The sequence below is a fragment of the Toxoplasma gondii genome, chromosome IV (genome assembly GCF_000006565.2).
Source record: "Toxoplasma gondii ME49 chromosome IV, whole genome shotgun sequence".
In the NCBI taxonomy this organism is placed as follows: domain Eukaryota; phylum Apicomplexa; class Conoidasida; order Eucoccidiorida; family Sarcocystidae; genus Toxoplasma; species Toxoplasma gondii.
The window spans coordinates 756,848-777,256 of NC_031471.1; the positions used below are offsets into that span (position 1 = coordinate 756,848).

Consider the following 20,409-nt stretch of genomic DNA (forward strand, 5'->3'; position numbering starts at 1 on the left):
TGGAGTCAGACGAACTCCACATAAATCGATCTCTCTACACCACGATACAGGGAACGGTGTCTACCTCAAGGTGTGATGTGCTCTGTATGTTCGTACACGGCTGTGTCAGGAGATTCCAAAGTCTTCGCTACGGTTGCGCGTCTCTGTCGAGAGATAAGATTTCCGACGGCGCTCTCCGCGTTTCTTCCTCGGATGTGAACCTTTTCAAAGACATCTCTGATTGTTTTCGCGAAAAGCGCATCTGACAAAAGGTACAAACGCGGGATTTTCCATCCCCGCCGCGTCTTCTTCACCCGACTCTCCCGGACAGCGAGACAGCGACGCACCCAGCTGTCAGCTCGAGAAAAAGAACTTTCACCAACACACGGACGTCTTCACATGTATATGTATTTCTGCACCCATCACGCAACTGCACTTGCTTGCAACTACATATACATATATATATATATATATATATATATATATGTCTGTATATGTGAACATGCGGTTGCGAGAGCAGTCAGAACTTTGCTTTCGTCCCTGTTCTCGCACTCCCACCGGACAAGCTCTGAGGAGGAAAGGGCTGCCAGACTCAACATGCTCATGCGCACATAAATATATATCAATATATATATATATATATAAATATAAATCTATATATATATATATATATATATTATTTTGCGCGTTCGGCGGTGGAAATAGCAGTTGTAGGAGGTCCAGAGGAACATGAATTTCGTTTCGCTTTCATGGGAGGTTTTATTGGGAAGCTTCGTCGATTCGGCGATTGACGCGTTGAGCGACTTCCGAGAGAAACGGCTCGACCTCCGCAAAGCACTGCGTGAAACATTTCTCGCGTTCTGCTTCGAAGCTGGCTGGATCTGCAGATTTGTCAGGCTGCGCAAAGCGTGTGTAGCACGTCTGAAAAAACCAAAGACGCACACAAAGCCACAAACATTTATACATACATATAATTGTATGCACGTGTATATAATGATATATAATTATATACAATTATATATATTTATATACAATTATACATAATTATATGCACGTCTATATAAATATATATAATTATATACAATTATATATATTTATATACAATTATACATAATTACATGCACGTATATATAAATATATATAATTATATATACTTGTATATAATTATATATAATTATATACACGCACATATAATTATATATATGTAAATAAACACGGTCGTTTCACGGAGGCCTTCGTATATTCTTGCATCTAGCCTGATGGAACGGTGGCCCACCCTGAAGGGTGCTCATGCCAGTAGCCGTTTGAGTTCCTGTTTCCACGCATACGTCCCTACATGGGGAGGAGATTACAAAGCCAGAGAGAGAAGGGAAGAACTGCGCAGCAGATCTCGACGAAAACCTGCATGTGGAAGACGCACTCTCCACTTTCGAAGCAAAGCGACCATACACGCTGCGTATCCCTTCAGACTTCTCTCTCGCCACATGCAAAGACATACAAAAACGCACAAAAAAAAACGTACATAATAACATATACCCCTGCATCCATGCATATCCATACATACACACAATATATATATATATATATATATATATATATATATATACAAATATATATATATATATATATATATACAAATATATATATATATATATATATATATACAAATATATATATATATATATATATACAAATATATATATATATATATATACAAATATATATATATATATATATGTATACGTATGTAGATATGTGAATATATGTGTGTCTGCGCATACGTCTCTTCCGTTTCCACCATTTGTGGACAGAGCTCTGTGTCGCGCATGCAGATCAAGAAAACGCAAGTTGCGAGGAGTTTCTGGAGAGAGGGCGAACCTTTTGGCAGCTGTCGAGTTTGCTTTGGAGGACTTCTGTTTCTCTTTGGAGGGAACGCATGATTGCCTCGCCTTGTTGGTGGCATCGCGTCATGCAGTCTGCGATTTTCACATGGTCGTCGTTATGGCGGTCGAAGCAAGACACACAGCACTCGAACGCCTTTCTCTGGAGCGGCAGAGTTCTCTTTGTCAAGGAAGAAATCATGTCCTCGAACTTCTTCTGGAAAGACCGTGCTCCCTCCTCCAGCGAAGGGTACCGCTCAGACGAAGAACTGGATCCGAACGCCATCGCGGAGAGCGAAAAACGGACGCAAAAAGGTGAAACTCTGCGAAATATCGCCGGACGACACGATGCTGCAGCGACGGACTGGAAAGGCGAGAGACCGAAGGTGAAAAAAACAAAAAGAGGAGAAAAAGACGACGAAGGAGGAGAAAGGAAGAAGAAGAAAAAAAGGATAAAAGAGAGGGAACAGTGGGGGAAGCAAGGAGGTGGAGGGGTGACGAGAGGTAGGTTTATTTTACCAGCGGAAGGCTTGGGGAAGAAAGCGTCGAAGAAACAGACACGAGCTGCGACAAACGGCGAGAAAAAACCGACCTGAAGTCGAAGATAAACTAAAAAGGCGACGGCGTCGTTTTGGAATAAACGAGTCGTCGAAAGAAACTCCCGCAAAACTCAAGTTCCACTCAACGAGGAGACGAAGAGTCGCGCCTTCTCTCGGTTGCTCCAGACGAGACGGGAGAAGAAAGTCAGCAATTTGGGAGACAGTTTCGAGAGTTTGCGAAAAATAGAAATGCCTCTCTTCCCCGGACACCGCTTTCTCTAACGATTTGCAGGTCTCGTCTCCAGAGGCAAATTCCTGCTGAAAAGGTGAGGCGCTGCTTCTCAAAACTGCATGCGCCGCGCACAACAGTGGGAGGCATCTAGGCATGCATTTTTTTCGTCGTATTATTCGCGCATGCAAGAAACTAGACATCGACTAAAAAATACTGGGTATGCGAAATAAAATGGAGTTCATCTAGCGCAAGACAACGCTTGCATTCATTCGTGCGTCAAATATCTCGTCTCGGGAGGCTGAAAGACAGAGTCGATCTGAAGGAAACAGAAACGGAGTGAAGAGACACAGGGAACCGCACTGTGGTGTAGTACAAAAGAAACGTAACTTGCAGACTCTGCGCCCCCTGAGGAAGGAAACATCACCTCGGATTCGAGAAAGAAGCAGAAAATAAAACTTTCAAGGAGGCGGAAAATCTGCAGTCCGTCACAAAGTTCAAAATACTTCCAGAGGCGATTTCCACCCGCAATATGGTAATCGATCGCGTACCGACGATCTTTCTATCCGTTCGGTCGGAAGTCTAGGATGCCGCAACTTTCTTTTAGCAATCTTCCTTGTTCAGCAGCTGTTTTTAAAAGAGGAAACTGTCTCTCGAGCTTGAGTCCATCTGTTGTTAACTGTGGCGCGATTCCAAGCACGCAGTGTAACCTCACCCGAGAAATCTTTTGAAAAAGTATCGGCACCATACTTTCTTAATGTACATTTGCTGGTCCTAAAATTCGAATCTCATCTCCTTCATTAAGAAATGATCCTTGACCAGCATTCCTCGATTTGTGTACACGACGGGCAACCTAACCACGACCGAGTGTTTAATTTTCGGAACGACGGGAACAAAAAATCTATTTCCTTAAACAGTTGTGGTTAACGCATGCGGTCTGACTTGAAAAGGCAGGCAAATCCATCGAACACTACACCACAATCTGTGTCGAAAACGAATGCAGAAAATGGAGGAGTTTTTCAACCGACGGCAGAAACGCCGCCTCTCCTTACGGTTCTCGCGAACATTCGCGGGTGTACCAGACTTGCTGTGATTACACGGGGAAGAAAGGCGTTGATCGGACGACTCAAAGAACGATGAATTTAGAAAGCAGAAATCCACAAGAGAAAAGACGTCGAGAGCCATGTGAGGGCAGGGGAACCTCCCTCTCGGTCTCTGAAAACTGCACTCGCTTTCCTTTTTGCAAGGCGTCATATCTTCTCCAAAACAATAAGTGAGAGTTGCCAGCAGTCCAAAGCGACTGAGAAAAAAGTGGACAGCAAGCGCGGCACCCGCACAGCATCTCTTTCTGTGTGTCGACGAGAGAAGAGTTGCCGCCATGAAAAAGCGAGAAGAACGACAACAGAGGTGAGGACAGTGGCTGGGGCTTCGGCCTCAGCTCTGGAAGACAAACAGAGAATGGAGGAAATCCGAGTTCGGTTTTCAAGTGAAAAAGACGACAGGCGGCATCGACAAGTGTATTCCGTTTTCTCTTCGAGCTGAAGTTCTCTCCTTCTCTGCATGAAAGCGCGCGAGAGACAAGAAGAGGAAAACCCGAGTACGAGAACAAGAAAGGCGCGCAGTAGCACGACAGCAGCGCGTCCTGGCTCCTTTTTCGAGAAAGAACGATGGACAAATCTGCAGAGCTCGACAGATTTCAAAGCTTCATTTGCTTGTTCGATCTTGGTGTTCCGCTGAACTGTCCTTCGAATTCGACACCCGCCCCCCCTCCTGCTTGAGACAGACGGCACTGCTTCTCCTCTCCACCAACGATTTTTCTTGCCGAATGCAGCTGTTAAAAAACCTCCTCTCGCAGCGAGGGAACCACCCCGGTCGCCTTCTGTTCAAACCTCCCAGAAGGGAAGAGGCAAATTGTGGGGGAAGAAAACAACGCCCGCGTCGTCCTTCTTCGCCTCTCTGTCGGTCGCTGCATGCAACAGCACCTGACGCGCTCGGCAGTAGCGCCGGGGCGGTCCTGCAACGGTCTCCATCAAATCCTGGAAAGAGCGGACGGAAACGAAGAAGAAAAAGCTGTGAGGAGAAACAGAAAGGAAATGCTCAAAAACGAACAAAGAGCGCGAAAAGACAGGGAAAGGACATCCCGAATCGAGAGAGAGAGAGAGAGTGAGGGAGACAAAGCGAGGAGTGAACTCGGGGACATTTTTTCGACACAACACAAGAAGGTGATGAAACCGTTATCCACAGCTACACTTATGCCGACATGTAGACCTCTCTATCGACGCGGCCAGGAGGATATGGAGAGATTCGTTTCTGAAAAACGACTGCAGAAATACCTGCGTCTGTGAAAACGACATCCCTCCTGCATTGTAGAGCAGGATGGACAAGCATGTGACGACGAAGAGAGCGACTTTCCCCGCTTCCCATAGGCAACACACCCAAGCAAATCTGGGGTGCTTTGTTTTTGATGTATGCACAGCTACATCTACCTAAGCAGATCATCTATCCATCGATCGATATGTTCGACGTGGATGCTTATCTTTTGTGTGCCTGTCTACCGTTATATCTACGTCTATCCCTCTCTCCGTCTTTCTCCATCTGTCGCTCTATCTGTCTATGCATAAACCTGTAGATCAATCTTTGCCTACCTATCTTGCGATCTCCATCTCCTCCCCACCTATCTCTATTTCTCTTTCCCTTCATATGTGTATGAGTATCAAAAGACAGAAACAACATAATTGAAAAGCTGTGAGTTTGAAAGGACGAGTCGCAGAAAGCGGCGTACAGGTGCCGTCTCAAAGATCGCATGTCATCTGCATGCAGCTGCCGGCGACGGTTCCTTCGTTTCGTTTGAAGAAGCCGTCTTCCCCGCGTCACAGCTCGGCCAGTGTCGCCCCTCGAAAGGCCTGGACAACCAGTGACGGGAGCGCGCCTTCAGAAAAGATGCGCTGGCTGTTCTCGAAGCCGAGATGCCATGAAAGAACTTGGATCCCGTCGCCCGCGTCGCCCCTCGACTTCCGAGCGAGAGTCTGTTTCCCAACGTACCTTTCCAAGCATCGTGGGGGCGACGAAGGGAGAGATTTCGGTATCCCACCAGGGCGACTTGCACATGAACAAAACGGCGAATCTTTCGCGAGTCTCCAGAGGCAAGAGCTCTTCCGCCACATGCAGCAGAAGTCCTTCGCCGTAGAAGGCGAGTCCTGCGAGGACGGCGAGGTGTGAAGCCATGGCTCCCTTCCTTTTTTTGGCTTCTCTGCATGCGTCCTCGTAGACCGACAGCCCCCGTGCGACGCCTTCGTCGACCGGCTCTCGCCCCAGGCCGTTGCCGTTCATCGACGGCCATCTACCTGCAGAAGACGACGAAGCGAAGGGTGGTTTCTTCCAACCGCCTCCAGCGGCTGCGCCAGACATCCCTGCGCGGAGCCCGCTCGACTGAAGACCTTTCTTGTCGGAGTCGGCAATCGACCCCACCTGGCCGCCGACGTCGTCCTCCCAGGCAGGCGAGTCCGGAGGCAATCGGAGCTCGGGAAACGCGAAGGTGTTGACTTGCAGAAGCTCGAGACTCGTGAGGAGCGGGAGCCTCGAACTCGCTTTTCCCCGTCTCGCAGTTGCGTCCTCGTCTGCCAGAGTGGACGCCTCTGCAGTCTCCAACGCTCTCTTCGCGACCGCGTAGCGAAGGACCGGAATTCTATTCACAAACTCGCGGAGTCGCGAGTCTGTCAGTTCCTCTAAATCTACATGGGGGACGAAGGCAGAGGCACTCTGGGGGGCCTGCTGGATGTTGCGATGCATGCGCGCCTCCTCGCGTCTCCGCAGAAAGCCTCGGTAGTCCGCGACGCAGGCGTCCAACCAGCGATTCGCCTCGGCGCAGACGAAGAGCGGCAGAGCCGCCAGCTTCTCTGCGAGAGCGGCTGTGAAGGTTCCGAGACGCATCCAGTGAACGGGGAGGTAGGCCAGTTCGGTGATGCCGCACTGGACTCGCGCGCAGACTCCCGACTCGTGGAACACAGCCAGCGCGAGAAGCCTCTGGAGCTTCAACCAGTTGATGCACACTCTGGACGCGCTCACGCGCGCGGGAGTTCGCAGAAAGGCTTCGTAGGCCTTCAAGCCACTCACCTTCTCCCCGTCGTCAAAGACTTCTTCTTGGTTCTGCGCCGAGAAAGACGTATCTCTGCTGCTCTTCTGAGGCGTCGACGAGGGAGACGAAATCGAGGCAGAGCTTCGTCGCTCTGCCGCAGGCGAACGCGGACTCGCTCCACCGCATGCGCGACTCAGCGGGGGACAGACGTCAAAGAAGTAGGCAGGGAACCGTGGCGACTCTTCGGGGATTTTCAGGTCGCAGAATCGCGAGAGAAGTTGAAACATCACGCCTGGGTCCAGGGGAAGACGCGCCTGCTGCCCCTGGCCATCTTCCCCTTCGTTCCCCGAGAAAAAAAACGACACAGCATCAGAAGAAGAAGAAAGGTTCTTTGCTGGCTTCGGAGACGCGGTGAAAGGAAAGAGAGCGAAGCCTTTGGCCTCCATGTCAGTCACGAGATCCATGACATGTCTGACGGTGAGGTCCTCCGAGGCAGAGAGGTCAAGGAAAGCGAAGAAGTTCAAAAGACGCTGAAAAAAACCTAGGAGGATCGGCATGTCCACAGCGCAGTATCCTCCGCATGCAGGCAAAAATAAAATGCAGCTCGACGACGAGGAAAACGCTGTGCTGCCCCAGAACTCGGGAGGCACCTCCTCCGCCGTCTCCTTCGCGCCCTCGACTTCTTCTGCAGCGGCCGCGGAAGAACTTTCTCTGCATGCGCATGCTTGTGCCGCATGCAGTTCGAGGAGCTGGCGCCGCCGAAAGGCGTGGAGAGGCGAGTGGGAGAAGAGGTTCCCCATGAGACCCGCGAGGATATCTTCCTCGGACGCCTGGACGGTCTGGAGAAAGAAAGAGGAAGGAAGGACGAATCTCTCGGTGCCTTTGTCGCCAGCACCGTGGTGCGGCATGCGAGGCATCGCGAGAGTCGAGAGAAGTCCCAGGGTGTACGGCGACGGCCGCAGAGTCAAGAGCGAAGCGATCTGGGCCGTCCGACCTACCGTGGGTTCCAAGAGGAGAATCGACTTGCAGACGCCCACAATGGGAACTCCCAGGAGGTTCGCCGCCTCCCGTTCTGTCTCGCTCTCCTTCTCGGTACGTTCACACAGGGCCATCTCTGGTCCTCCCTGTGGGTCTCGCGAGGAGTCTCCGCGCCGGGGATCCTCAGGGCGTAAGGCAATCAGCATCTGCCCATCGATCTCGTTGCGACTGACACTGTAGACAGCCTCGCGACAGCAGAGAAAGGTCTCCTGTCTCCGTGGGCGAGTGTCTCCGTGTGCGTCTGCGAGGAGGAGAGTGGGGATGCCCTTGAGGCGCAGCGCCTCTCCCGCGAGGATTCGCGACAGAAGGTTCTCGTCGACAGCGAGCAGCTGCCAGTCTCCTTCGCGTTGCTCCGCCAACTGTGGAGAGATTCCGAGAAGCCAAGCGGCCGACTTCGCTGGCTCGCCGCAGTCGGCCGACGATGCAGCGCCTTGGCCGCTCTTGGCTCTCTGTCTCTGCGGCGCAGGCGCCTTCCCTGAGACGCGAACGCTCTCCTGTCGATCCGCAAACAGCTTCTTCCGCGGGTGCAGAGTCGGTCTCTGGTCGAAAGTAACTCTCTCCTTCGCAATCGCCTGGATTTCCCACACACTCTCCGCCGAGTCTTCTTCCGGAAAAGGCTCGAGAGACGCAGAGGCGTTCGTCTGCGGCCTCCCGAAGCGGCGAGCCTCTCGCCTCTGTCTCCGCACCCGCCGAACCACGACAAGCGCCCCGGGCTGAGCGAGCGCTGCGTCGACGCGTCCAGGGAGAACAAGAGAGCCGACATGCAGTTGACACTTGGGCGACTGAAAGAAACTCGAAGGCGCGTCTTTCCGGTTCGCCGAAGCCTCTCCCCACTCCACCAATCCCCAAGTGTCGAAGATCTTGTCCTGGTTCTCACCGGGAGCTTCACGAGCGTCGGCGGCCTCGCCGTCGTTCTCGGCGGCTGCGGCTGTGGGGCGGCGTCTCCCAGTGTCTCCGTTGGTCTCCGCGCGAGAGCCGGCGGCGGGAGAAGCCGCCGAGGAGGCCGCACTCGCCGAGAAATCGGAAAGGTGGAACCGAGGCCGGTAGAGCGGGAGCGAAATCAGAGACGGCGTCCTTCGACTCAGCTCGTCTGTCACAAGCGCGTCGCCCTGGAACCACGAGAAAAGTGCAAACGGCGAAGGAAGGCGAATGGCAAGAAGCAGAAGAAAGCGAGGAAAAGCCGAACCGAAAAGCAAACACGATGAAGACTACGAAGAACCAGGGAGGGGGGAAAGAGGAACAAAAGACAGAGTAAAAATAACACAAAAGCATGCAGAGACAAGTAGAAGAAGAAAGACGTAAGAAGCAAAGAGATCGGAAAGAACAGAAGCGTGAAGGAAGCAAAAGAGAAAGACGGAATAAGAGTTTTTCAGGAGAAACGGAAACGAAAGTTCGAAAGAGAATGAAACGAAGGGGAAGAAAAGCAGGAAAAAAACAGAGCAGGGAGACGAGAGTGAAAGAACGACTTTCCATCTGTGTGCGCCATGGAAAGCAAGAGGAAGAGCATATCTAGAGAAGAGAGATACTTTCGCGAGACAACTGAAAAGCGCAGCAAACGAGAAGTGGAGAAACTGAAAAAATCTGCAGAGAGAAAAAACTCCGTTTCCTTTAAGGTTCGCTTTGACCGCGACAGAACAGTCTGGAGACAAGAGAGAAGCGACATACGAGAGAGAATGGAACAGAAAAAAAGAGAGACGCCGAAACTGCAGAAGAGAAAACGGTGCATCCTCACGCAAAATGCACCAGCTTCCAAAAGAATTTCAAAAAATGCACATGCTTCAAAACCGCGACAGCCATACATACATATACATACACATATGGACATACATATATAGACATATATATATATATGTATATGTATGCATATATATGCAAATATATATATATATGTATATCTATGCATATATATGCAAATATATATATATATATATGTATATATATATATATATATATTTGACACAAGCAGGTGCTGGGGAAAAGGAAGGCATGCGGGGGTGTACAAAGATGGGCGGGTGTGGTCAGGAGACGCGGCGAGGCACACATGTTTTTCATGCAGTTTTAGCGGAATTTTCGTCCATTTTTTGAGTCAGATGAAGACTGGCCTCGATTCAAGAAGAAAGGCTTTCTTGGTGGGGGTGCATCTCACTTGCAGGTCGATGAGGAACAGGCCGCTTTCCGCGGGAGATCCGTCCTGCGGCAGAACGATCGAAGCCGAGCAGCTGGCAGACGCCATCGTAGGCGCCGGGGGAGAGACAGAAAAGAAACGGAGAAGCGACGACGACGCAGTTGACGCGAGCGTGAGGCCGAAGGACCTCCGACGAAGCAAGGGAGAACGCGAGAGAAACGAGACAGAGAACGAGAGAAAGGGAAATACGAAGGGAGCGAAGAAACGACAAAGGAGCGAGAAGTCAAAGAGACAGAGAGAGAGGGAGAGAGACAGGGAGAGAAGGACGGGTGCAGCGACAGAGGGAGAAGGTGAGAGATGCCAAGATACAAAGAGGCGACTCGCGTCGAAGGCGTTTATGCAGAAGTCTGAAGTTCCCCAGAGGTTCTGGAAATGGCGAAGGAAGCGGGGAAGAGGCTTGATTTCAGCAGCTTCATTTTCCTGTGTTTTCGATCCCCGTACGAGAACCGCGTCTCGGCTTCCCGGTGGCGAACGAAGGCGTGGAGACCAAGGACAGAGGAAAGTCGGCGCTTCCTCTTTCTCGTCAAATCTCGAGTTCCTCAGAACTCCACCAGAAGACGACGCTTTTCCTTGTGCGGCGGACCAAGAACAGACATGTCCTGCGAGTGCAACGCCTCCTCGAAAGAACTGGTTCGTTTTGAGCACACCGCTAGACTCTCTGCTCGCTCATCGGAAAATGAAACGCATCAACAACCGCGCCTCAAGCAACAGCGAGCTCACAGACCAATGCAAACCAAAATACGCAAAGACTCACCTACTCATACATACATATATATATATATACATATATTATATTTATGCATATATACATATATACATATATATATACATATACATGTATATATATGCATGCATACCTGCATCTGTTCAGAAAATGACGGCTCTGGACTTGGAGATGCACATGCATGTAGAGATGTATTTACAAGTGTGTCTGTACAGACCGATGCACCCAGTCAGCGGTTCTGCGAGGTACTTGCAGTTTCTTCTCGGGTGCAACACCGCCTTTCCTCCGAAAAGAAGACGCGGAAAGACGGTGTTTCCTCGGCAGACCGCACAGCCAGTGGCCAGAAGCACTGCATGCAGACGCGTTTCGAGTGGAGAGGAGAAACGTCGAAGCAAGAAAAGCAACGGAGAGACATCGAGGTCGGCCAGTCCGAGCGGAGGTCGGGGGAGAGAGGGGGCGAAGAAGAGCGTTCTTGTGTGTGTGTGTGTGTGGCTGTGTTGTGACTTGTTTTCGACAGCTGCGTTTTCTCACCAAAGGGAGAAAAGTGTACTTTCATTCTCGGGGAAATGGATTCTCCGCGGTGTGTAGACATCTTTTTCGAGTCTTCTCCTCCTAGAGTTTCCACCTCCGTTCTCCTTGTTGATCCCGCAGCTCAACCCAGCGTTCTGTCTTGCTCTTTTCTGCATGCTCTCGAGCTTTGCACCGTGGAAAAGGAAAGCGCGCAGCTGTCTGTTCATTGTGCCTCGCGCGGCTTGTCCGCGACGGTTTTCTCAGAGTTGTTCGCGATTTTTTCTCGCTCTTGCGAGAATCCTGACGGCTTTTCCGAGGCGTTTTCCAGACCGAGAAAGATCAGTTTTCCCAGCCTTTCTTCCGCGCCTCCTCGGTCTTGTCGGCTGTCAAGACACGGGAGGAAATGCGAGAAATCGCTGCCCATCCGTGGTGGAAGTTCGGCCTGTTCCTCGAACTGGCAGTCCGCGTCTTTCTGCGATACATTCGCTCTCTCGCGTGCGACCAAAACGCGCTTTTCCTCGCGCTCTGAAAGGCTTTTTCCTTCCGCCTTTCCCAGACAGTGCCGAGACTGCCACCCTGAGGCATCCGGCGACGTCTGTGTGTGTGTGTGTGTCGCCGACGCGCCTTCACAGGCTTGCTCCGTTCTCAAAGATTTTCCATCCCGACCGCATTTTATACGTTGTTTTGTCTTTCCTTTTCCAGGCAGAGCACCTCTGGAGGGCAGTCCGCGTCTTTTCTCCGTAGGCGGGACCCCGAAATTCGGAAAACTTCCACCCTGCGGAAAAGCGTTCTCTCTCGAGAAAACTGCGTTGCACAGAAAAGGCTGAGGACCGGACTGAACTCCGGTCCTCTTTTACAGAAGAAAAAGCGGATTCTCCACAGAGCGACAAGCCGCGCGCATGTGCGGGTCTGGGGAACTTCTTAGAACTCAACGACAGAAACTCATCGAAAACGAACGGTCTCTCAAACGCCCATCTTCCCTGCTTTCGCGTTTCCTCGCTTTTCTTTGATGGCGAAACAACTCCGAGGCTCAGAGAATCCCCTCTCGGCTGCTCGTCTTTGAAGGACCTCCACGTTTCTTCCTCAAGTCCTCGACAAGCCATCACGTTTTCCGCAGCAAGCAGAACATTTGCGTCTTCTTGATATATATGTATACATATATATATATATATATATATATATATATGTATATATATGTATATGTATATATGTATACATATGTGTCTGTACAATTATATGTAATTTTTTCTGAGTTTGTAAATCCTTATTTATATATGCATATAAGAACGTATGTATATATGCATCTGTGAAGTTATCTGTGCGGTGTGACATGTTTTGAGGATGCATCGACCGTGAGTGGAGTTGCGCGGACTCCGCGGGTTTCGCATGCTTGTCTGTTTGTTTTCGAGATTTTCCTTTTTCCTTGAACTTCTCCAGTTTTGAAGTTTCCTTGCAAGAGATCTCGGAATTTGACATGCCGTCGACAAAGCGTCTGTTTTTGTCATTCCGCGCCTCTCCTCCCTCTTCGTCAACGAGAGGACCGCCCTTGCACTTCCTTCGTCTTTCTCTCTTCTTCTCGCATGCGCCTTTTTCGCGTCTCCACTGGTGTGTCTCCTCTCTCTGGAGCCGCGACTCGGGCAGCACTCAGCTCGCCTCCGATGGGCGGTGTCCTCTCTCAGCAGAGAAGCATCTTCTCTGTTTGAACTCGCCTCCTTGCGTGCGAAAGTTCTGCTCTCTCGCAAGAAGGCAAGCAGTCGCAAGACCCCCATCCTCCGCACGGCTTTGTGAAATCTTCAGAAACTTTTGGGTCGCGCCATCTGCCCGCCTGCTCTCCCCTCTCTCTCCCCAGGTCCGCTTCGCGGTTCCAGGTCTTGGTTTCCTCTTCTCCCTTTCTCCAATTTGCCTGTCTTCTGGGCCGTTGTTCGTCCTTTCGTTCCCCAAGACTTCTCCTCGTTCACCGCGAGAGTGAGGCAGCAGCATGGCGGAGAACATCAAGGTGGCGGTGCGGATTCGGCCGCCGTCGTCGTTTCCCTCTCTAGCGGGACTGTTCTACTCGGAGGAACTCGACCTGAACTCTGGAGAGCGCCGCTTGCAGCTCTCAGGTCCTCTGAGCGTGGAGGAGACGAATGGCGGACGCGCTGCGGCTGTCCACATGCAGAACAAGCTGGGAAGTAGATCTGAATTCGTTTTCGACGTCCTCTTCGACTCTTCGCAGAAGAGCGCGCGGAGACGAAGATCCCCCGGCCAGACTCGCGAGTCGTCAGACGCAGAGGCGCCCTGCACGTTCTCGGGACTCGAGGAAAACTCCCAGGAAGCGGTTTTCGAGCGCACTGCGAAGCCGCTGTGTGATGCAATTCTGGACGGATTCAACGCTACGCTTCTCGCCTACGGACAAACAGGTACGCAAAACGGGGACAGTCTGTCTCCTGGAGGTCCGTTACGTTCTCTACAGCTCTAGACAAAAAGGCATGCGAGAGACGGATTCATTCTACTCTCTCTCCCGCATACATACCCATATATATATATATATATATGTTTGTGTGTGTGTAGATATCTATAGTGAGAGAAAGACGCAGATGTGTAGCTGGAAAGATAGGAAGAGAGATGCACATAGATGTAGATAGCGATGGTGCAGATTCCTCCAGACAGATAGGTATGGATAGATCTGGAGAGCTGAAGATTTAGAGGCATCTGTGCATGCATATGTGTGTGTATATACGAAGGTGTCTGCGGGTACGCGGCACTGGCTGTTGAGTTTTTGTTTTTAGAGAACAAACTTCCGCGTTTTTTCAGGCAGTGGTAAAACGTACACGATCGTCGGTCCGCCAGATGGAGGCCGGGAGCGCAGAGAAGAGCGCGGCGTCTTGCCTCGAGTATGTGCAGCAAAAGGTCTGCGTAAGAATTCCGAGGTCGCACAGACAAGCGGGTGGTGTATCCGACTTCGCATAGTGTCCGTTCCTGACGAGCCTAACATGGAAGGAGAGGAGCGAAAAGAGGGAAAGCTTTAACCTCGAAGGCGTTGTTTCCTCTGAGAGGCGTCGACGAAACTCGAGACGCAGAAGCGCGAGACGAGGAAGAACAAAGGTGACCGCGCGGCGGTTGTAGAGATGTTCTCGTCGCGCAAAAGAGACTCAGAGGAGACAGAGCCGCCACCGAGACAGCGAGGACATCTTGTTTTCGTTGAAGTCCGTGTTTCCTGCATCCTCTCTTGCGTTACTCCGCATTTTGCACTTTCAAAGGCGTTTTCGTGCTCTTCGTTTTCTCTGCCGCGTCTCTCTTTCAGGCGCTGAACTACTTGTTTTCGAAGTTGCCGACGCAGGACGGCGAGAGCGGGTCGCGAGAGGGGACTCCGTCGCGTCCTGATTCTTCGATTCTGTCCTGGTCGATGCAGGTGCAGTTCGTGGAGATTTACCAAGAGCAGATCTTCGACTTGCTCGCGCTCTCGCCAGCTCCCGAGCGAGCACCTGCTGACAGGCTCGGCGCGCCGAGTTCTTTCTCTGGACAGCCGTCGACGCCTTTTGCGGCTTCTGCGCCACCGTCGGTGCCTCAGCCGGTCAAGGACAGCGGGACCGCTGCCTCACCGCGACAGAGAACTGAAGAAACGAGTGGAGCAGACAGCGTTCCCGGAGGCGCCCTCAGAGTTCGCTTCGACCCGGCCAAGCAGACGACGTACGTAGCGGGGGCGAGGCGGCTTCCGGTGTTCGACGAAGCGCAGGCTCTGCAGATCTTTGCGCAGGGTGTGAAGAACCGGCGCACCGCAGAGACGCGACTGAATTTGTCGAGTTCGCGCTCGCATGCGGTCTTCTCGATTTTCCTGCAACTGGAAAAGAAGGAGCAGACGAGTCCAGGCGACGAGGGAGCAGAGAGTCGAGGCAAAGCGATGCGCAGGAAAACCGCTGCCCAACTCCACGTCGTCGACCTCGCGGGAAGCGAGAGACAGAAAGACACTCTCGCCTCCGGAGACAGGTAACTCCCGCAGGAGCGACTGAGGGAGAGGCAGGGTGTGAGAAACGAGCGCAGAAGAGTGAGAGAGAGCCGAAAGAGCAGAGGGCAACTAGGGAGAAAGAGACACGAGAGACAAGAAGAGTCCAGATGCGCTGGTGCTGGGGAAGGAGAGTGGAGCTGGGGAAGAAGAGTGGAGCTGGGGAAGAAGAGAGAAGGAGGGAGGCGAGAGGAAGGGAAGTGAAGGGAGAGGAAAGGAGACGCGCTGAATGTCGCACTTGATTGTGTTGGTTCTCTGTTTTGTAGGTTGCGAGAAGCGGGGAAGATTAATTACTCCTTGTCGGTATTGTCTCATGTGATTCGCGAGTTGGTGGAGCAGGGAGAAGGCGAGCAGGCGCCGGCGACTCCGCCTGGTTGCGGCGCGAAGGCTGCCCGCGTGTCTTCTTCGCACATTCCTTACCGCGACAGCAAACTGACTTTTCTCTTGATGGACGCTCTTGGAGGCACCAGCAAGGCTGCGTTGATTGCGACGCTCTCGCCGTCTCTTGCACACTTGGGCGAGACCATCAGTACCTTGACGTTTGCATCCCTCAGCAAGAAAATCAAGAACAAAGCCAAGGCGAACGAGGTGAAAATTTGGGACAAAGGTAGGCAGCGAAAGCGACCGGTCAAGCGCGCGAACAGGACCCAGGGCAGAGGCGGCGTTGCACAGTCTGGGGAAGAGAGAAAAGGAAGAGAGAAAAGGTGGAGAGAGTGGAGACGGGGAGGAAGAGAGACTGGAACGGCCTTCTCGAGACGCCTGTGGAGCATGCAGATTCTTTTCTGTTCTCTCTGTCAATGCGAGGTCTGCGGTAGTGGCTGAAATGTCGCCTACGACGCTTCGTGTGCATCAGACCTCGTTGGAACGCGTGTAGGGACTGAAAGAAGACACTCCGAGGAGATCGTCAGTTGAGAGTTCTGCGTTTCCCCTCCTTTCCTCTCTTTTCGCAGCTTCGGTTGAGGAGATGCTTCGCGACCGAGAGCGACAAGTGGAGGAAGTCAAACGCCTGCGCGCGCTGCTCCTCCAGACGAAGGGCGTGACCGAGCCGGCGTCTCTGAATCTCGAGCGTCTCTCCTCCTCCGAGTTTCTTTCTCTGATGGAAAACTCGGGACCTCCGCACTCGAAGGCAGAGGCGGAAGAACGGGAAGCCCATGCAGAACGCAGAAAAACGCATGCAGAACTCCAGCAACGGGTGGCGCTCCTCGAAGCCGCTCTCGTCCAAGCTGCAGAAGTCCATAGACGCGACCAAGTCGATGCACAGAAACATGTCGACTCACTGCAACTCAGAATCGAGTACTACGAGGACTTCCTTGTGAGTCGTGTGAAGAGAGAATAAAGACACAGAGAGAAAACACGACGTGAAGCTTTACGCCTTGCCTATCTATATTTATTTATATATATTTTTATTTATATATATATATAAATTTATATATATATATATATATTTATATATATTTTTATTTATATATATATATAAATTTATATATATATATATATATTTATATATATTTATATATATATATATATATATTTATATATATTTATATATATATATATATATATACGCACAGATACAACGCGAGACGGATAAAGATACGGATTCGATGAAGGCTGAGACACGGCGAAAGGGACAGGTACTGTTTCGAGCTCGATGAAGACGGAGAAGAAGTTTCGACTAAGGTCGACTGGGTCTCGAAGTCGATCGGTTCGTATAAAAACGAGATAGATGGATGCGTAGAGTTCGAGAGAGAAGACCGTGTAGGTCGACAGAGAGAGATGAACGGGGAGACGTGACTGTGGCTCCTGCATGCACAGCTCAAAAGCAGATGGTCTGGACACCAACGGTGCTCTGAAAAGGATTCTCATCTTGTGTCTGTTTGCTGAGATGAGACTTTCACACGATGGAACTGTTTGAGGTGTGTGTCGATCTACCTGTATAGCGCTTCATTGGTCCACATGTGAGTTTCCAACTCTTAAACAGTTGAAAACATCGGTTTCTTTACCTGCGTTGCCCTGCCTGTGTGTCTCGCATTTTTGCTGTGCATTTCGCCGGGGGCTTCGCCCACCAGCTGGCTGCTCTTGCATGTGGTGAAGACCTACTGGAGACCTGCAGGTCGCCGTCGACGATCAAAAGGACGTCTCGTCTCCGTCCTGCCAACGCCCCTGTGCTCCGTTGTCCTGTGTTCCTTCCGTTTTCAGCGCAATCTTCAGCGACAGCGTTCGCGGGATGTGGAGCTTCAGACGCGTTCTCCGGGGGCTCTGGAGTCTCCTCTGTCTCCTGCATCTGAGGAGACAGAGCGTCTGCGTGTGGAGCTTCAGCAGCGAGAAGCGGAGGCGGCGCGTCTGCGTGCATGCGTCTCGGATTTGCAGGAGAAGGAGAGACCTCTCGTTGCGTTGTTGATTCTTCTACAGAAGCACCTGAAGTACCGCGAGGGGATGGATCGTCTGGCCGCTCTGCGAGACGAGGAAGAAGAGCTCCTCGACAGCCGGGATGACGACGCTGCGTTCTATTGCAGACAGCAGCTTCTCGTGGAACTTCTGGAAGGCATGGTGAACGCGAAGAGCGAGACCGTCGAAGAGAAGAACGCAGCGCATGCAGAGAGACCGACGGAGGCGAGTACAACGGGGACCGGCCTCAACGGAGGCGAGGAGCGAGAAGGAGAGAACACTTGGAGGAGCGCGAGCGAGGAACAAGCCACCCCGGACTCTGTGTCGACGATCTCAGACGCGGCGCAAGGACAACTTCCGACAAAGAGAGAAGACGCGGCTGTCGCCTTGCCTGTGGAGGACGCCTGGGAAAAACGCATCGCCAGCTTTGCTCAGGCAGCTTGTGACCTCGTTCGCCATGTTCGCGACAACCTTCCGGAGTCCGTTTCAGTGCCTAACTTTCCAACATCTCTCGAAGAAGGCTGGCCTGAGCACAGCGCCGCGATAGCAGACCGACAAGTCCGAGTTGAGGAGATCACCGCGCAAGTAAGAGCTTTGCGACTTCTTCACCAGTGGAGAACTCTCGAGTGAATTTCCACGAGTTCGAAGTCTTCAAAGGGCGATATGTGGATCTACACTCACGGGGGGCTTCTCACCTCCGCATGCAGTTCTTTTCCCACCCACGAGAGCCAAATGCCTCTCTGTCCTCGAAACGTAGGTCTCTCTAAGCAGAGCGGTGTCCCTCTATAAGCCGAAGGTGAGACAGGCAGTTCGACTCCTGCCAGCGAATTTCAAAATCATGTTGTCATTGAAGCTTTGCAGTTGGTGTGACTGCGTCTAGTGTCCAGTTGTTCGAGAGTGGAACCGCTTTCGCTTCGTGTGGAGAAGTCTTCCGGTAGACTGAGTTCTCTCTTTTTCTCGCTTTCCAGGTGCATGCGCTTGAGGCGGTCTTTGACGCCTTGTTGGCCCGCGGTGCGGAGATCCCTTCCAACAGTCCTCCCGGAGGCAACGGAACGCGAGACTCGTCGTTCGTCTGTCCGACCGGCGAGAAAACGGCTGAGGCGCATGCACTGGCACCGCCGGCAGTGGCGCCGTCTCGCTGCTTCTCCTCGCCTGCAGACTGTCCCTCAGACGACGGTTCTTTAGCAGAGCGCAGGGGACCTGGCACTGCGGGAGAAAGTCAGATGCTCCGGGATCTGTACGAAGAGGAGAAGCGCGCAAGTCAGGCTCTGCGCCAGCAAGTTCGCTGGCTTCAACGCACTTGCAGGAGACTGGAGAACCACAGCGAGTGTCGGCTCTTTTCGCAGAAGAACAGCGAGACTCCCGGAGAGGCGACAGAGGCCGCGCAAGTCCTCCAGGAGTACCGTGAGCGCGTCGCGGAACTCGAGGAACAAGTCCAGCTCCTCGCGCAGAGACTCGAAGAGAAGAGAAACGCGTCTTACGAAGGCGCAGGCGTCCGCTTCTCCTCCAGACCGAGCGCCGCCAGTTCCGTCGGCAGTGCCGTACGTCGTCCCCAGAAAACTCAGAGAGAAGGCAAACGAGGGAAAGCTGACAAACAGAGAAGGAAACGAGGACTGCTCCGTGAGCATGTGCGTGTGTTCGCGGCTTTTTTCTCTCTCTCTCTCTGTATCTGTGTAGGACTAAGAGTTCGAGAAAAAAAAGAAAACAGAACATCTGCTTGATTCCAGACGTCAACGGACAAAGGCAGTTCTGGGTCCGCAGTTGTGGCGTGAGTCTCGCGCTGTTTGCAGAGTCTGCAGTTTCTTCTTTTCCTCTCTGTGTGCAGATCTCGTCGGCCAGTCCGCCTCCAGTGCCGCTTGCAGATTGCACAAGCAAAGCGTCCCCGCCCTCCTTCCCATTCACGCTTCCGCTTGTGACGGTGTTTGACGGCAAAGCGACTTTTCGAGGCAACTTTGCCATGGTTGTGTCTTTGCTCGAGAAAGGATCTACGGGCGGAGAGCAGCCGGGGTCGCTCGCTTGCTTGAGCGTTCTGCAACACGTGGACGACGGCCGGTCGTCGGCAGTGAGTCTGTTGTCCTTTTTGCAAAAATGTGGAGACGAAGGCGACGTTCAGACGCTTCTGTCGAGCGGGAGAGCGAAGGCTCTGATTCACCGCCTGCCGCTGTCTCAGGTGAAACGCGTAAGTCGCGTCCTCGAGTACGGGAAGAAGAAGAACCGGGGACGCAAACAAGAAGAAGGTCGCGAGGGGGATGCGACGGCCGGTCCTGACTCGGCGGACTCTACACCCGGCGCAGAGTCGGTTCCGCGAAACGACGGGAGGACGGGAGAAGAGCACGAACTGGCCTTCTCTTCCTACGTCTACCGCGTCTACTTCAAGCTGCCGATTGGCGTCTGGGGCAGTCCAGATGTGAAGACCAAATGGGTGACTGTCGCCGTCGACGAACGAGCTCTGCTGAGGCACCGGGTCACTTCCCCCGAAGCCTGTGACAAGCTGCTGCTCTCTGTGCTCAAGGGGAGTACCGCGACGCGCAAGTCTTCTTGAGAGTAAAAAACAGCGGGGGAAGAAGAGTGGGCAAAGGAGTGACAAACAGGACCCAAAAGGGAGTGCCAGATTCCGTGAAATAGAGGCAAGCGGGAACTCCTATGGTGGTGTGACCAGGTCCTCGCGCGGGACTCACGGGGAGACCTGAGGAACCCCCAAGGGGACTGGAAATGTGTGGAGAAACGGTCGACTTCTCTCGGTCCTTCTCAGAGGAGACTCAGGCGAGAGATTTTCGCATTTCTGGACTTCTTATTGTTTTTATCTTGTCAAAAGTCGAGATTTCGTTTTCAACAAGGCGTCTCCTTTCCCCCATGCTCTGAAACGCGTGGGAAGCGTCA

The 20,409-nt window shown here is 52.2% G+C and overlaps 3 protein-coding genes across 3 annotated transcripts; 1 reads left to right on the plus strand and 2 right to left on the minus strand.

Moving 5' to 3' along the window:
* Positions 1–228: 228 nt before the first annotated feature.
* On the minus strand, positions 229–2,666 carry TGME49_319730 (YOU2 family C2C2 zinc finger protein). The gene is made up of 2 exons (XM_002369809.2): positions 1,858–2,666; positions 229–900 (listed from the first exon to the last, which is right to left on the minus strand). The coding sequence occupies exons 1-2, from the start codon at positions 2,143–2,145 to the stop codon at positions 739–741; spliced, it is 450 nt and encodes a 149-aa protein (XP_002369850.1). The 5' UTR covers positions 2,146–2,666; the 3' UTR covers positions 229–738.
* A 1,624-nt stretch (positions 2,667–4,290) lies between these two features.
* Positions 4,291–9,973, minus strand: TGME49_319720 (hypothetical protein; the record flags this gene model as incomplete). Its single annotated transcript, XM_002369808.2, has 3 exons — positions 4,291–4,663; positions 5,670–8,849; positions 9,887–9,973. 3 exons carry the CDS (start codon positions 9,971–9,973, stop codon positions 4,511–4,513), a joined length of 3,420 nt encoding a protein of 1,139 aa, XP_002369849.1. The 3' UTR covers positions 4,291–4,510.
* A 3,164-nt stretch (positions 9,974–13,137) lies between these two features.
* On the plus strand, positions 13,138–20,349 carry TGME49_319710 (kinesin motor domain-containing protein; the record flags this gene model as incomplete). Its single annotated transcript, XM_002369807.1, has 8 exons — positions 13,138–13,558; positions 13,953–14,032; positions 14,443–15,125; positions 15,408–15,748; positions 16,092–16,453; positions 17,341–18,114; positions 18,498–19,070; positions 19,355–20,349. 8 exons carry the CDS (start codon positions 13,138–13,140, stop codon positions 20,069–20,071), a joined length of 3,951 nt encoding a protein of 1,316 aa, XP_002369848.1. The 3' UTR covers positions 20,072–20,349.
* Between the last annotated feature and the right edge of the window lie 60 nt (positions 20,350–20,409).